This window comes from Pithys albifrons, chromosome 12 (genome assembly GCF_047495875.1).
Source record: "Pithys albifrons albifrons isolate INPA30051 chromosome 12, PitAlb_v1, whole genome shotgun sequence".
Taxonomy (NCBI): Eukaryota; Metazoa; Chordata; class Aves; order Passeriformes; family Thamnophilidae; genus Pithys; species Pithys albifrons.
Window position 1 is genome coordinate 5,866,558 of NC_092469.1, and position 16,918 is coordinate 5,883,475.

At 40.2% G+C, this 16,918-nt stretch overlaps 1 protein-coding gene across 1 annotated transcript in view; it reads right to left on the reverse strand.

The window, feature by feature from the left end:
• DPY19L3 (dpy-19 like C-mannosyltransferase 3) overlaps positions 1–12,623 on the reverse strand; it is a 35,579-nt gene extending 22,956 nt beyond the window's left edge. Inside the window, exons 1-6 of the mRNA XM_071567605.1 lie at positions 12,537–12,623; positions 10,825–10,966; positions 9,219–9,352; positions 2,820–2,910; positions 1,854–1,975; positions 1,507–1,652 (exon numbers count right to left, since the gene is read on the reverse strand). Of these exons, the coding sequence (XP_071423706.1) occupies positions 1,507–1,652; positions 1,854–1,975; positions 2,820–2,910; positions 9,219–9,352; positions 10,825–10,939 (608 nt within the window). The 5' untranslated portion in view covers positions 10,940–10,966; positions 12,537–12,623. The remainder of the gene's footprint in view (positions 1–1,506; positions 1,653–1,853; positions 1,976–2,819; positions 2,911–9,218; positions 9,353–10,824; positions 10,967–12,536) is intronic.
• Positions 12,624–16,918: the final 4,295 nt, after the last annotated feature.

A 16,918-nucleotide genomic window follows, 5' to 3' on the forward strand; every position in this document is an offset into this window, starting at 1 on the left:
ATTGTGAAGATTCTACAAGTTATCCATTGTTTATGTACCTCAGATGTTGCACTTCAGCTTCACTTAATTTAAAAACAAACAAATACTATGGATTAAATCTTAAGCAGCAATTTAATTTAAAACCAAAAAACCAAACCTCAAACTAAACCCAGTCCCAGAATCCAGCTTGTGGACTATCACACCACAGGTAATTTTACTTTGGTTTTGGTTTGCAAATGCACATATAAGAATCTAAACAGCATCTAATCAGTTTATTCACTGTGATCACAATGCTCTGAATCTGAACACAATTAAGCTGGTTAGGAGCTTCTGGTCAGTTTTTGAAGCTTTTGAACACAAACAGGATGTGATGGAAATCAGTAAAAGTTCCCCAAAGAGCAGTCATTTAAAAAATGGGAATTATAAGTTAAAAGCAAAAAAAAAACCAATTTCCTTCTTCCTTTTGTAGAGAAAATGTTTGCTAAAAAGGAAAGTAATCAAGACATCTGAGACATGTTTAGCTGGATGAAGAAGTGTCTAAATGGAGTTACTCAGTAACCTCAGATGTGCTTTATCTGGACAGAAGGTCTTTATCCAAATCAATTCCATGTGCTTATTCTATTTGCATAAAGGATAACAAGCTTTCACTGTTCATGAATTATTAGAAAGATGGACAGAACAAATTTCCACCAAATATAATGTAAATGGCAAAGATGACCTCATGAAAGAAACATGTGAAATACTGCACAAGTTTTTTAACTACTTTCATATTTGGAGAAAGAAATATTTTGCCACTGTACACCTACAATTATTTAGTAATGGACACGCTTCAGACAAACTTCTTCAGAGCTGCTGATCAGCAGATCAAACAGTTCTGGTAGAACTGACACTGTACTTTTATTTTCCTGATTAATTCACAGATAACAGCCTGTGTCACCAGTCTTAGCTTTATGCTAGCAGCTGATTTCTGGCACAAAGCCAGTTCTTAAGTTTTTATCTCCAAATTGAGAATTCTTCAAGTGATAAAGCACTTGAACAGCTCAATTACCATCTTTTTTTCTGCAAGCCTTACTGCAGGAGGTGTTTACAACAGGAATAAGGGAAGAGAGAAGCTGAACTTCTGATGAGCTGAGGAATCCCTGGAGTTTGGGAGTGGGGCAGTGAGGACAGACCTGAAGGGCATACATGGAGATGTCTGTAACACCTAAGGGCTCCTAGGCTGGAGAAGACAGGGCTCACCACCTGGAGGTCCAGACACATCTGAAAGATGTAGTCCACTTTCAGAGACCAATTTAAGCCAAAATTTTCTATTCAAACTTCATGAAAGTTTAAATACCCAGTTTGCAATTGTCAGCTCATTTCTGATTTTCTAATTATCTTGTGTTACTTAAAGATTTTTTCCCATTTTTTGGCTAAGCAGAGAGAGGCCTTAGAGTTTCATTTTTTAATCATGCAGTTAAAGATTTAATGCCTTACCTTTGAAATGAGGTACAATTTTAGAAAGATTGAATGTTTAATCTCACTTACCTGTTTGTAATGTACCAGCAAGCTGCCAGCAACCCTGAAAGCCACGTTCCACTAAGAAGCCAGCTTGTTACATACAGAGCAATGACATAAACTGCCTGAAGTCCAAACAAAGTGTAGATATAAAAATAAACAGGCTCTAGGTATTGCTGTAAAACACAAGAATACTGATGTTGACATTAAAACACTCATGGGGGGGATTATACTTAGTATGAATTAGGTTTTGCTTTTATAAATTAAAAAGGTATCAGGAATATTTTGAATTGGAAAATAACCACAAAGGGGAGCCATGATTCACTGCGCAATCTTCATAATGCACTTACAATCTAAAGCCATAAATAAATGCCTACCTGAATTGGAAGAATCCTATACAGAATGCTGAGAAACACCTCCTGGTAAACATTCATTCTTTCAAGTATGTTAATTGTCCTCACAGATTCAGTTTTATTGTCATATACTAAACCATGTAAACCTTAATGATAAAGAGAAATTGAAATAGGAGATTGTCATTTTCCTCCTCCATCTTCATTGGAACAGTGAATAACTTTTTCAAAGGTATTTTAGGATCTCTCATCAGAAACTGCAAACTTTGAGTCAATGATTCAGAACACATTACCTCTGAATCAACATGACCTTCTGAGGTCTTCAGCTTCCCTGCTTCAAATGTGACTCACAGTGCTAATTCAAGTACTTTATATTTAGTAGTGTATAAAACATTTATTTTTATACTTCCATGCCTAGCAGAGAATCTTTGGTACTGATCTTGAGAAGTTTCTTGTCCCTACTTTGATCACAGGTGAAGTTAAATTTGACAAAGGTGTAACATAAGCAGAATTGCTAAGGAGCAACAGTTAAGTATCTAGAAAACCTGAGACTGTCCCAGAAAGCCCCATCCTTGGAAGCTGCTCCCTGTGTCACTTACTGTCCAGGCATACAGCAAAAAAACATTGTCCCTTCCCACAGATGGCTAACAGTTCAAATTAAACAAGAGAAGAATAAAAATGAAATTAATATGCTGAATAAACCAGCAAGGCTGAAATCTCAACAGATATGAAAACTGTCCCTCAAAGTGATTGCCTTCATCAGCACGTGAAGCTGTGGCACAGACACCAATGTACCACTCTGAAATTTATTATGTCCATAACTTAGTGGCTCCCTGGCATATGAACAGAATCAATCTGTCTCCAGTACAATTGTTACATTGTCTCACAGTTATGGCATTCCTTGTTCTCAACTATATTTGAAAAACAAACAAACAAACCTAGAAACAGTCAGCTGGCAACACGAGGCAAAACTTACTGTACAGTTTACAATACCTTGCAGTATGGAAGGCGCCTGAATCATCTGTTTGTAGTAGGAATAATAAAGTCCACATTCGGTCCTGAATGAAATCTCTCTTTCAACTTCCTGCAAGTGAAAGTTCAATAGTAAATTTCCTTTCCATTTGCTTTTCACAGTCATACAAAGCTGCCTTCAACTCAAATTTGCTGCACCAGGGAAATTCACCTACACAGAGGGTTGAGTCTTTGGGATTCCATGCAACCTGGTTCAACAAAGGTGAAATACATGGAAATTATGGCAAGAGGCAAATGGCTGAGGGGTAAACACCTCCATTAACTGGGGAAATGTATATGCCTTTTGGGATTCTGATATGCTCTTTGGAAAGATTTTACTGTTTTTCTGTAATATTAAATGTTTAGGTAGATGCAGTGGCCAACAGCTGGACTTCAAAGCTGCAAACACTTGCTCGGTGCATTTAACCTTTTCTTCCAGATGTTGGTATCCCACAGTGTTCCATGGCTTTGTCAGCTTAAGGCTCAATTAATCCAGTGTGCTATACTGGGGCTGCTCCACAATGCCAGGGATATTTCAGCTGGCAGGGAATGCTGCTGCCCACTTGCTCAGTGCTGGTTCTTGCAGGAAGCCAGCTGTCACCACTCTCGTTCTTAAATTACAGGTTAAAGGAAAAGTGACTCTTGATTTGGCTTTAGGTCTAGGTAAACTTGCTATTTTTAATTTTAAAATGTTCAAATTATTTAAACTAGGTACACTTCAAACTGTGCCTCTCTCTTGGCTGATATTGCAGCAGACGGAGTCAGTGAGATCTGAAAGCTCTTTGCTTTTTTCACTTCATTTTGTTGTTAGTTGTGAAGATCCAGAGAAATTTAACAAATCCACAGCCTTGGGCAAGAACACTTAAACAAAGTAAGACTGCACGAATAACCAATCTGAAGAGAACTAACAGGCATCTTACAGAAAGTGTTCTATTATTAGTGATCCTTTTAGTAGTTTATATTAAAACATTCCAGCAAATATATAAGTAGTAACTTAAGAAATGTTTATATCCAGTTAGTAAAAATTTATATTGAGATTTGAAAATCCATTTGAATTCCTGTATGTGGTGTATGCAAGTAATTCAGAAACTGAAGTGAGATTTCTAAACCCAATCTTATTAATTCATCTTTCTTTACACAAGAACATTTCTGAAGTAACAAAATGTTACTGTTTTTGGAGAGTCTTGTGAATGCCACTCTGGTTAGTGCCACCTCGCACAAAATTCTAAGACTTTCATCTTTCTTATGCAGTCCCATCTCTTTTGCTGGAACAGAATCAATACTATTTCAGAGCTGACATAAAGCTGGATAAAAAATCATGTTCCTCCCTTCTTTACTGCCTACTACAGAATCTTATCTCAAATTGTGTGTTTTATTGAAGTCAACTGTTGACAAACCAGTATTAGTTCTGGTCTGAGAAAAGTCAACAGATAAACCCACAACTGATTCAATCTTAAGTTCACAATTAAACTCCCCAGCTGCTTCTGTGACACACAAATAATCATCACACCAGCAGAAGGAACTGACACTGGCACTAAACACCAAAAGCCACATGCTCAGCAAGATGGGAGTGCTGGATTTGAACAAGTTCTACTTTCAAATTGAACACTACTGAAAACTTTTCTAATACCAAAAAGTGGCTGACTCTTAAGTGCTCATAAAAAAAAAAAGAACGTTAACATTTGGAATTTATTAAGGGGGAGAGAGGAGTCACAGAGGGGGATCTAATTAGCAAAAATGCATTCAAACATGATTAATTTGTAATCCTGGCACCAGCTGTATTCAACCAAATGCTATACTTTATGAGACAAACACTAGTGAGTTTTACATCTGTTTCATGCTAAGATAACATCTGTTTTATTCACTCACAATACTTTTCCAGTTCTACAGCAATTTATACTTTTCCTTGTATTCCACGTCAATAAAAACACACAGACTTATGGGTAAGCACTGAAAGAGCACACACTTATCTTTCTGTAAATTCACTTAGTGATGTTATAACAAAGAACTCATCACTCTTCAAAGGAAAAAGGCACCACTGTCCTCCAGAGTACACAGAGTGTTACAAATTATTTCAATTTATGCAATTGTATCCTAATAATATTAAGCACCTACAGCAAAATACAAAGGACTTTCTTTCATGGCAGTGCAAAATTCTAGAGCTTACCTTCAAGGAAGTCACTCAGAATGCTGAGCAAGCAGCCAAAGTCTGAGTTGAGTAAAAGTAATAAATAAAGAGCATAAATAAAGCTCCAATTAATTTTCTTTTTTTAACATAGCTAAAGCAAAATCTTTGTAATTGAAACTATTTTTTAGTTGTTCATTTTAAGATCAGGAAGATTTGTAAATCACCTTAACTGTGTAAGTGGAAACTCAGCCCAGCCACTGCCAATGTTCCTGGCTGAGAACGTGCCCTCAGCAAAGATATACAGTCTTTGGTCTCCTGGCTGGTGAACCTCAGCCCATCTGTTGGAATGGAAGTTCCTGCTCAGGTCAGACTTAGGATCCCGAGGAAAAGGACCCAAACGACTCAACAGGCACTTCTGTGGAAAAGTACCATCAAAGTTCTGGACTGTCCTTCTCTTCATGCCTTGCACGTTCACTTTGTGCAATTCTAATTAGTTGCCTGCCTGTTTCCCTGCCTGGTTTTTTCCACAGAAAGATGGAATGGTTTGGGTTAGAAGGAACCTTAAAGGTCCTCTCACTCCACCCCCTGCCATGTGCAGGGCCACCTTCCACCAGCCCAGGTTGCTCCAAGCCCTGTCCAACCTGGCCTTGGACACTTCAGCGATGGGGCAGCCACAGCTTCTCTGGGCAAACATCTTTGTTTTACATTCAAAATTTAAAAATATAAGCACTTCAGAGACTAAATCCCATGGTCCTTGTGCTGCATGTCTGAAAGATTTAAAATTTTGTATCTTTATAATTGACTTCTTGCAAGTAGCAATTTTATCAAAGGAAAATTCAATTAACAGTAGTTTAAATGCTTATTCAACAGGGGTGAAGAACAAATGAATGCTCTGAAGTTTATCTGCTTGTCTTACAGTATCTGTCTTACAGAATCTGTGTCTGAACAAGCAATGCAGCACTGATGGGAGTGGTGCTCCCCCCACCCCATTTTATTATTTTCAAAGCAGATTCTCTTGCAAAAGATGTCACACCGGAGGAGCAGTCACTAAACCCCTACTGAAAACCACTGAAAATAGACAAGCCATTTCAGATGTGTTATGACAGAACATTTTCAGAAAACTAAGAAAGGATTTTTGGACAAGAAATCTGTTTTGACTTTCCCCATCATAAACAGAAATCTTTGTTGGTTTAATGTCTCTGAGAAGGGATTCAAACTTTTTTTTTCAAAATTCTTTGGTCAAGACAAGTGATTATAACCTGTGATTCCTGCTGGAAGGGGACCCAAACCCAACTTGTGACTGTGGGACAGGGAATGCTGCATTCTCCTCTGTTTTTTATTTTCTTTCTGGAAGGCTTGAAATAAGGCAAAAAAAAAGTGGCAATCATGTACCTCCTTCACAGCAGAAATCCCTCTTCAAGATGTGCATTTTCAGTTTTTCTGGTGAGAAAACAATTTTACATCTTTTTCCAATGACTATGGCAAATTGATAATAGCAGGTGTATTTATTAGCAAGTAAGAACAAGACTCTCACCCACTGCAGCAGCTGAAATCTGTTGAAAGCCACATTCAAAACAGAGCAAAACAGTTTAAGAGCCACTAAACAGTTTTTCTGGTTGGGTGAACCTTTGCTGAGACACCCAAACCTGAACTGGTTTTGGATGAATTGCAATTGAAATTACAGAAAGGCAATCACTGCAAGAGCGTGTGCAAGTTCTGACTTCAATGACTAAGGAGTTAAGAATTGTGACTTCACACAATTAACTCTTTTTACTTTCAGATTTTAGAGTTGAGTTCAATTGGCAAACTGCACAAATTTGTAAACCTGCAGCTGGTGGTGCTCATGTAGCCATGGGGTCTTCAGAACAAAAATTCCACCTTCTGTACCCAAATAGTGTGTGTAAAAACATCTGCCTTGTGCAAAAAGTGTCAGACAAACACTGCAGACCTTCTTCTACTGCTGCACAAACAGAGGAGTAAAAGAAAAGATGGCAAAACAAGCCTCCCATTACATCTCACTGTGTTAATTTAGTTGCCACAAAGACCCTTTTGGGCATGAATTTTTATCATCTGACCAACTGTAGCTTATTGAAAGAAAGGATTCTGTATCAGCTTTCAGTAACATAAATGCCCAGACTTGCACTGTTTGCAGCCAACTCAGTGTGGCTGAAGTTACTCATCTAAAATATATGCAAATAGAACTGATTTAGAATTTATTTTCTATGTTTCAGAGCAGTGGTGATGCACTGCTGTGTTTCACAGGCTGGGGGGTTAAAGCAACACTGGGTGTGCATTAGTGCTGCATCCATTGATTCTACATTATGCTTGATGAAAACATAATGAACCAAATCACCCCTGAATTTCATTAAGCAAGGCTTGCAACAACTGTGGGCCAAGGACCAGACTACAATCCTCCCTTTTCTGAGAATATGGACTGGGAGTATGAACTAAACTTACTCTTTCCAAACTTTTAGAAAGTTTAGTTAATACATGCAAAAATATATGCCTTGGCCAACTATAAAATGTTAAGAGGAAAAGAAGCAAATTTTCCATGCAATTTTGAGGGTCTCAGATTGTTCCACAGTGTAGTTTATTCCTGTCTTTATCAATATATGGCATGTGCTGTAATTACAAGATTAGCCAATTCAGAAGTGCTGGAATAAAACCCTAATTCTAGAAAGACCACACTGTGCACTCACACAACGAGGCACAGAGATGTCCATACACTGGTTTACACATGCTGGGTTGAGCCTTCTTTCCCCAGCTTTGTAGGAGACTTCACAGAGTCTTCCCATAACACTCATACACCACTATTTTGTTTAAAATGAGCACTGCAGCCACACGCATTGTCTGGTGGAGTTCACTGCATTGTGAGACCAGAGAGGATCTGCATCCCTTTCTCCTTTAACCTGCTGACAAATGAACATAATGCTTTGTATAATCTTTCCATCAAATGGGCTGCAGTTGCTCATGTCCCAATGTTACTTGTTATCCATCAACTCCACGGGATGAAATGGGAGCTACAGAGACAACAGAACCCAGACTAAAAATAACTAGAGGGTTTTATTTCAGTTTTGATATCCAGTGCCTAGAATGCTACTGTACTTAAAATGAAAACAATTAATTATCAAATTAAATGAGCAGGGACAACTTAATTACAACTACAGAATTGCTTATTTCAGTGAACTTTGTGCTCCTGGGATTAGTTTGACCAAATAAAAATGCTGTATCTGTTCTGTTCACACATTGCCATAAATCCACACCTGCTTGTACTTCAAAACACACCCCTTCAAATTATTCAATTCCTGCTTTTGGAAGGAGAAGGCAAACCTAAGGTTTCAATTTATTGTATACAATCTATCTGTATACTCAAAGAAAGATGAGGGTGGCTACAAAAAGTATCAGATGTTTAATACAACACCAATTGTTTCAGTAAGGGCAAATTATTCTTGTAAGGGGAATATAAATGTTTCTGGGACAGAAAAATTGTGTATTACAGGAAGGACATATTGCACTGCAAGTATTCCAGTTAAATAAATGTACTCATTGAATAACATAATACACAGACCTGGCAGAGTGAATTTTAGGCGTCTGAAAGGAAAATGACTCACCTGTTCTTTTCTCTGGTTAAATTTAGCTGCATTATTTTCTGTACAATGATTACAGGAAAACACCAGTCAGTCCTGGATCTTGGGAATGGTTGGTTTTACACTTGGGAATGGCTGAAATATGTTTGGAGGTTTGCACATTTAGGATAACCTGATATAAAATTAGTACTGAATAGCAAAAGACTCTCCCCAAACTGTTACAATACCACAGCATAAATGCAATTAAATAACTATGTGTCAGGATTTTGCATATTGTTTATTTTACCTGTTTTGTGGTGTTTTTTTTTTTAATTTTGGATTACTTTGGATAAAAGAAGGATGACTAGAGAGAAACCTATAGCAGAATGTTGAAATTCTATTCTAGATAAAGATGGATGACTGGAGGAACCACAGCTACAACTCAGACAGGAGCTGTGTGGAAATATTTTTAGAGAAAAATTGGGGACAGGTATTTATAGAACTGATGAAGTATTGAAAAAATGGTGGGAAAGAGAGCACAGCTTTTTTTAAAACTGAATTTAAAAAAATTAAATATTCTATGTTTTTGAGCAAGTTACAAGGCAAATACATAAAGACTGAAATTTCAACTAATGCTCCTATTAATACTCTAGGAAAGCACTGAGGGAACTGTGAAAGTGACTTTACCTTAATATTGGAAAACCACAGGTCATTTTCATGCAGTGTAGCAACATAAACAGATGTAACAAATCCAAGAGAGATGGCAACAATTCCACCAACAGTTATTGAGAGGATGTTCCACAGCTTTCCACCTGTACGGTCTTGGAAATAAAATAATTCAGTCTATAATTGTGAAACACAAAATGAACCTACAGGAATTTTGGAAAGTCATTCATACATTGCCTGTGCTAGCACAGTTTACATTCTGGAGGTAACAGGACACTTGGTTTTCATACATCTTTATGGAGATGTGTTCTTTACTTCCTCATCCAGCAAACTCAGAGTATTTTATTTACATGAGAAGTGAAATAAAGTGTGGCTTAATTGGTAAAATGCAGTTATAATTTAACACCACCATGACCCTATACAAGTTTAGATCAATGCCATAACTAATTTGTAATTCTAAATTGAAATGCACTCCAGGGGAACATTTTTAATTCAAGCTATGAACGATGATCGTTGGAACACAAAGTAAGGAATTAACATCTCCCTCACATATCCTAAAATGGCTCCCTGGATTTTGGGGGGTTGCTTGCCTTTTCTAAAAGGCAGCACTGAAGGTTCAGAAGTGTCACTAAATACCCACAAAGAGACTGAAGAGCAGCCAAAGCAGCCTTGGATTAGGGTGTCCTGCTTTGAACTGCAGATGTCCTGCTGACATGGGAATAAGATTAGGGATGGAATCACAGGAAAGAAAGGATGTGTTTCTAGGTGGCTCAAGCCATTTATTGTACACTGACATTCCTGAGGTTTAGTTTGTTGAGGGGTTTTTGTTTGTTTTTTTAAAGTTCATGTAAGGTTTAATATGGATTTAGTGATCTGGAATTTTATCTTTGAAATGGCTGTTTCATACTGTGTGTCACTCCACAAGGTCCAGCTGTGCAATTCCATGGAAGTGAGGGCTGGACCAGATGGGAACTATGATCACTCTCCCTTTGGGTACTTAACTCTAAGTGTGTTTCTGTGGAAACAACCACACAATTTCCCTTTCATCTGCCCAAACTGCATATACAGAAACATTAAGAATTTAGATCTAAACAACCCTTAAAATAACTTAAAAAAACCAACCAAACAAAAAACCAACAAACTTTGCCAACTCTAAAGCTGTAATTCCATACAAAAATGTTGTCAGAACTTCATTACTTAAACAGATTCCAGAATTCAGACACTTAATGTCTGTCTTTTAAATTTACCTAGCTAGTGTCCCAGAAATTAAAAAGCAAAAGTTTGCAGTTAAATTCAGATTTTATGTGCAATCTGCTTATATTTAAGTACATCTCATCAACTGTCTTCAAATCCTTTTAGGTTACCAGTGATTTGAAATGGGATTCCTTTAAGAACCTACGATGGCTACATACAGCCTGAAATTGTTCTCACCAATTTAAATCAGGATTTTAAACCAGATGTGATTGGCAGCAACCTGCATGTCCTCTGTCTCATCCAATTTTGGTGATAAATTTAAGTATGAAAATGCATGTGGTGCATACCTAGTTCTAACCTGTGCTTAGGACAGATACCAAAAGTGAAAACACTACTAAAAAGCCATAAAGTTTCAATCCTTTCCATTACCCACCAGTTGGAATTTTCCCATCAGGCTTCCCATTTATCTCCTCTGAAGGCTGATCTTCAGCTGCTTCTGAGCCTTTTCCAACCCTCCTCTGTCTTATGGTTGTCATGATGTCAGTCATTTTAATTCATTATCTTCAGCCTGACTCCTGAATGGACACACACAAGCAATGCATCTTCCTCCCCAAACAGTCACTTAATTCTGTATGAAATATGTGAACACACACCCATATCTTACTGACAGCAGAGACTTTGACTTCCAGAGCTCTACTGTAGTTGAAGTGAACCTTAAAAAAATGTGAGGGTTTTCTGAAATATGTACAACTCAAGGAGCAAGTGAAAGTAAAACAAACATTTGTGAAGACCCAAGTTTACAATTTTACAGGTTTTCAGAATAATTTATTGTTTTCACTGACCTCACTTTTAGTCCTTGACTCAAAACACACACAAGACTTCCCTTTTTTAAAAAAAGTGTAGGCCTTACAAAGAAAAATTAGCCCTTTCAGGGTATTTTAGTTGTGTGTTTAAAATATAAAGCCTGTTCTTTAAATTAAAAAAAATAAAGGAGGGGGGCATAAGATTCCAGGGAACACGTTATAAAAAACTGGAGACAGCATTAAAAAAATACTTGATGTTTTGTACAACTGAAGCACCACAGAATTTGAGAACAACACAAGAAAGACAAAAAGTGCAGCCCTGTCAGTTCCCACGAGCAGCCTGGGCATGGTCCCGACACAGAACTGCTCCACCCTGCCATTCCACACCTGGAATGGGTGACATCCCACCCTGCCATTCCACACTGGGAATCGGTGACATCCCACCCTGCCATTCCACACCTGGAATGGGTGACATCCCACCCTGCCATTCCACACTGGGAAGCGGTGACATCCCACCCTGCCATTCCACACTGGGAAGCGGTGACATCCCACCCTGCCATTCCACACTGGGAATCGCGACATCCCACCCTGCCATTCCACACTGGGAACCGGTGCCATCCCACCCTCCCATTCCACAGCTGGAATGGGTGACATCCCACCCTGCCATTTTACACTGGGAATAGGTGCCATCCCACCTTTCCACACCCGCTCCATGCCCCGCCAGCAGGAGCCAGTGCTGGTCCCAGCCCGGGCCGGCAGCCCCAGCTCTGTTTACAGCGCGGTTTAAGCTCTGTCCCTTCCCCACACCCCTGGGAAAACACCTGGGGGAACGAACCACGCGGGCGAATATCTGAGGCGGCTTGAAACAGCTGGGGCGCAGAGCACCTGACAATTAATGAATTAAGAAGGCAGGATGCTCATCCCGTCTCGCCTGGGTGTCCGCACGCCCGTCCCGCGGAAGGCAGTCCCGGCTCCGCCCGCAGCAAAGTGAGAGCCGGGCCGGGCCGGGGGGATGTGAAGGGACCCCGGGCCGGGGGCAGCGGGGCCGGGGGGATGTGAAGGGACCCCGGGCCGGGGGCAGCGGGGCCGGGGGGATGTGAAGGGACCCCGGGCCGGGGGCAGCGGGGCCGGGGGGATGTGAAGGGACCCCGGGCCGGGGGCAGCGGGGCCGGGGGGTTGTGAAGGGACCCCGGGCCGGGGGGTTGTGAAGGGACCCCGGGCCGGGGGGGATGTGAAGGGACCCCGGGCCGGGGGCAGCGGGGCCGGGCCCGGCGCTCCCCGGGCCTGCAGGGCAGGGCAGGGCAGGGCCCGGTGGCGGCTCCCGCGCCCTCCCCGCCGGTACCTGAGGGTTCCGATGTTGCCGCTGATTCAGGCGCCGCCCGGGCCCGGCGCGGGCAGGGAAGGCAGAGGCGAGGAGAGGGAAGGGAAGGGGCGGGCACAGCCCCGTCACAGGCAGGCCCGGCCCGCCCCGCTCGGCCCCGACGCGGTTTGAATTCCCGAAGCGGCGCGGCGGAAATCCGGGAATGGGAGCGGGGGGCGATCCCGGGGACTCCGCGCTGTCCCCCCAGTTTCCCCTGCGCGAAAACAGCGCGCTAGAATTTAGTTCATAGAATCATAGGATCGATTGGGTTGGAAAAGACCTCCGAGGTCATCAAGTCCAACCCTTGGTCCAACTCCAGTCCCTTTACCAGATCATGGCACTCAGTGCCACGGCCAATTTCACTTTAAAAACCTCCAGGGATGGGGAATCCACCCCCTCTCTGGGCAGGCCATTCCAATGCCTGAGCACTCTCTCTGCAAAGAATTTTTTTATGATCTCCAACTTCAATTTGCCCTGGCAGAGCTTGAGCTCATCGTGCCCCCTTGTCCTATTGCTGAGTGCCTGGGAGAAGAGACCAACCCCCACCTGGCCAGAACTTCCCTTCAGACAGTTCCAGACAGTGCTGAGGTCACCTCTGAGCCTCCTCTTCTCCAGGCGAAACACCCCCAGCTCCCTCAGCCTCTCCCCACAGCACTTGTGCTCCAGTCCCTTCTCCAGCCTCTCAGTATCTTTCCTGAAGGGCCCAGAACTGAACACAACACTCAAGTATTTTTATTTTTTTTCCTCCTCCCCATAGGTATAGGACCAGAAAAATCTGGTGTTTTTTAAATTGAAACTAGAATCCTAAAGAGGTATCAACTCGTTTTAAGCTCCGGTGTATTTCTTAATTAACAGGAGACCTGTTGCAGCAGGAAGGTTATGGCAGCACCAAACTTTGTCCTGCTTGACACACACAACCTACCCTTGCAAGAAGTCTTTGTTATAAATTTTATTTGTAGTGACTTTGGAGATACTGTAGAATAAAACATTCCCCATGAAGCCATAACCAGATCCTCCCAGATCCTGTCATAGAGCTGATTTCCCAATAATCCCTACAAATGGTGGAGTAGACAGGGATAGAGTTTGTCAGGACAGTATTGAGTTGATTTTCCATCTCAGTTTTACGCTACTGCAATAATTGTGGGGGGTTTTTTTGTTTTTTTTTTTCATTCCATGATCTTGGTTGATTGAAAATGTCCCTGAGCAAGAAGGCATGAAATTCATAGGATGCCTAAAAAACTGTAAGTAGTAATAATCCTTGTAATTCAGAGCTTTGAAGCCACTGACATTAGAGATCAGGAAATTTTTCAATGTCTGCTTTGCACATTTAAAATATTTTATAAGTATTTTAGAACAAATAGAATGATTTTCTCTTACTTTCTCAGCTCTCAGAATAGTTATAAACTCTACTACAAGTAAATTTACAGTGAACAGACCAGCCATACTTTTTGTTCTGGTAGGGCTTTTTGTTTGGTTGGTTTTTTGTTTGTTTTGTTGTTTTTTATTTTTTGACAGTAAGGCAGGTGGTACCTTTGTAGGAAATGCTCGACTCAGAACATGAAAACTAAAGAATTATGGGCTTTACTGTGGGCTTTAGATTGACCTTCATTTTATCAGTAAGAGCATTATTGCCACATCATACATGTCATGTGTTTGTTGCAATCAACATATCATTTACATACAAGCAATTTTACAGTGTAAATAAAGAAAAACACCTTGAACATAGACAGGTTTTTGTGTAAAGGAGGTCAGACAATGTACTTAAGTTTCTAAGGAAGGGAATCTGGTGGAAAATATTTCCTAGAATGGAAATTTTGCTTATCCACTACCTGTAAAGAGGCCAATGCAAAGTAAATTCTACATGGAAGAAGAAGTTGCAGAACTAGTTAGAAAACATAATTAGTGAAGAGATTTAGAAATCACTGAGAAGGGGGGAGTTGTCTTAGTTCTGTGGTCCTTTATGACACTGTGCATGAATGTGATGGGTTTGAATGTGGGAAGTCACTCTGGCCAGGCTGAAGAAGTTTTCAGTTTTGTGAAAATGATTGCACAGGACCAGCAGAACAAATTCTACTGAATTCCTGAACTGCTAACACAGTCTACACTGCAAAATTGTGTTACTAGAGCTGAAGAGTTTGTATGATAGAAAGGCATTGGACAGCCTTGCATAGTTCTTAATGTACCTAAGAGTAAATCACAGACTATTCTGAGTGCGAAAGGGACCCATAAGGATCATTGAGTCCAACTCTTAAGTCAATGGCCCACACAGGGGATTGAACCCATGACCTTGGCATTATTACAACCAAGTTTTAAACCAACTGAGCTGATCTCAGGGTCAATGTTACTTTTAAATCATTTTAGAATAACCAGCTATCACCTTCATTTTGAAATACTAACACCTGTGGTTCAAGTTTCAAATAGAAGATTAGATAGTAGACAAAATAAAAAATGCATTTTTCTCAGTTCTGTGTATTTTAACAAGTCTTTTCCTGTTGCAATAAGTGTTTGAGTGCAGCACTAGAAAACATGGAGTTATTATTTAACATATTCTCACTGAAACAATGTATTAATTAGGCAACATGTCTGTTGATAGAACTTTAATGTTTCAAGTTGTGAGAATACAGAACTAACCAGATTGATACCAGCATCTGAAAATTGTATTATAAAATGTAAATTAAAGTAGGAAGCAATCAGTAATACAGATTATTATTATGTCATTATTGTATAATACTGTTATGATGCTGGTTTTTTACTTGCCAAAACAGCAAAAGGATATTCAACAATGCTCTGTCTGCTCCTTCTGTTCCCATGAGATCAAAGTAGCAAAGTCTTCATGTTGGTACCAGGTTACCCATAAGCTCAACAACTGCCAGGTATCTACAAAGAAGTGTACAGGGAATGAATGAAACTTTAACTTCAATTTCTTTGTATTATTTACATTCTGGTTTTCTTTTTGATTGTCACATTCAATACTGTAGGAAGAGCTACTGTGAACCAGAAACACAGGACTTAAATTCTGCCCAGGTAAATTTTGAGTCTAAAGCTGCAATGTTTTTATTGCTGTTCAGCAGCCACGTGGTGTGTGACGAGCACACACAGTTTCCAGGTTCTTTTTTCAACTTTTTAAAAAAATTTGCCAGGGTCCTGAAGTTTTGCTTTTGGGCAAAAGAATCTTAGTTTTACCAATTCTGAATTTTATTACCAAGTTCTTATTAGGTCAAGTCAGTTCTAATGGTGTTTCACTTCTTGAGTGCAACAGCTCCTTCCCAAACATTCCTAGAAGGGACTGCAAATAAAGAAAAAGCACAGCAGTGTGGTGGTGCAGTAACTTTTCTGCAGCAGTTCCAGCCATGAAGAGTTGCCAAAAATACAGGACAGAGTGATTCACATCCCACTGATTGGGGGCAGGGCTCTTGTCCATTTTCTCAGAGTTCCCAGGAGTGTCACAATCACCAAAGATTCAGGCAGTGTTCTCTGTCCCAGGCAGCTTTTTGCAGTTCCATTTGTGATCACACACCATGAGGTTATTTACTGGGGGGGAAGAAGCTTCTCACGAGGCTCCTGTTCTTTATTAAGCCCAAGGGAGGAAGGTGGTTTAGCCTGGTCAGTAGGATAATACCTGGATGCCACATCCTCCTACAGGCACCTTTTCCCCAGGTTTTTCATTAAAGACAATGTGAAGAAGCAGCATGACACATCATTCTGTAGCACTGCATCTAAACCCATTTGTAGTTTTCCAGCTTTTATTTCAACATATTTGGCCCAGGGCCATAATAACAAGAAAATGACCAAAGATTGCCTGTTAATGTAAATAAAAACCATGCTGATGCCTCTATGGGTACTTTGGCCATACTCTGTTTTATCTCCAGCAATTGCTACTGAATTAGACCTTTTTTTATCCCCTGAAAAGGATGGGAAGAAAAGCTCCAGCAAGGCCAAGAAACATGTTGTATATTTAAAATTAGGTTGCAATACATGTTTTAACTTCTGTGATGTATAAGCAAAAGTCAATCCTTACTTGAAAAAAAGTTGGGTAAGGTTTTCCCTCTATTTAAATGAGGGAAAAAATTTCCACTGGCTTCATTGTGACTTTTGGAATTGCAGTCCTGTCCTTGAGCATCATCCCATCCTAACTGTATGCAGGCTTACAAGTATTTTGACTTAACAGGTTCATCACTACAGTTACTTTGATAAAACTTGTATTAACACTATTAAAACTGTAACAACTTGACAGAAGAGTGAGAAATGGCAGAAAAGTATTTAAAATACTTTCTGATTTAAACCAATTCCCCTCTCTCTAAGCATTGGCTCAGCGTTTGGATTTTCCATGTTTATATCTCACACAAATAAAGGTGACTAAAGTG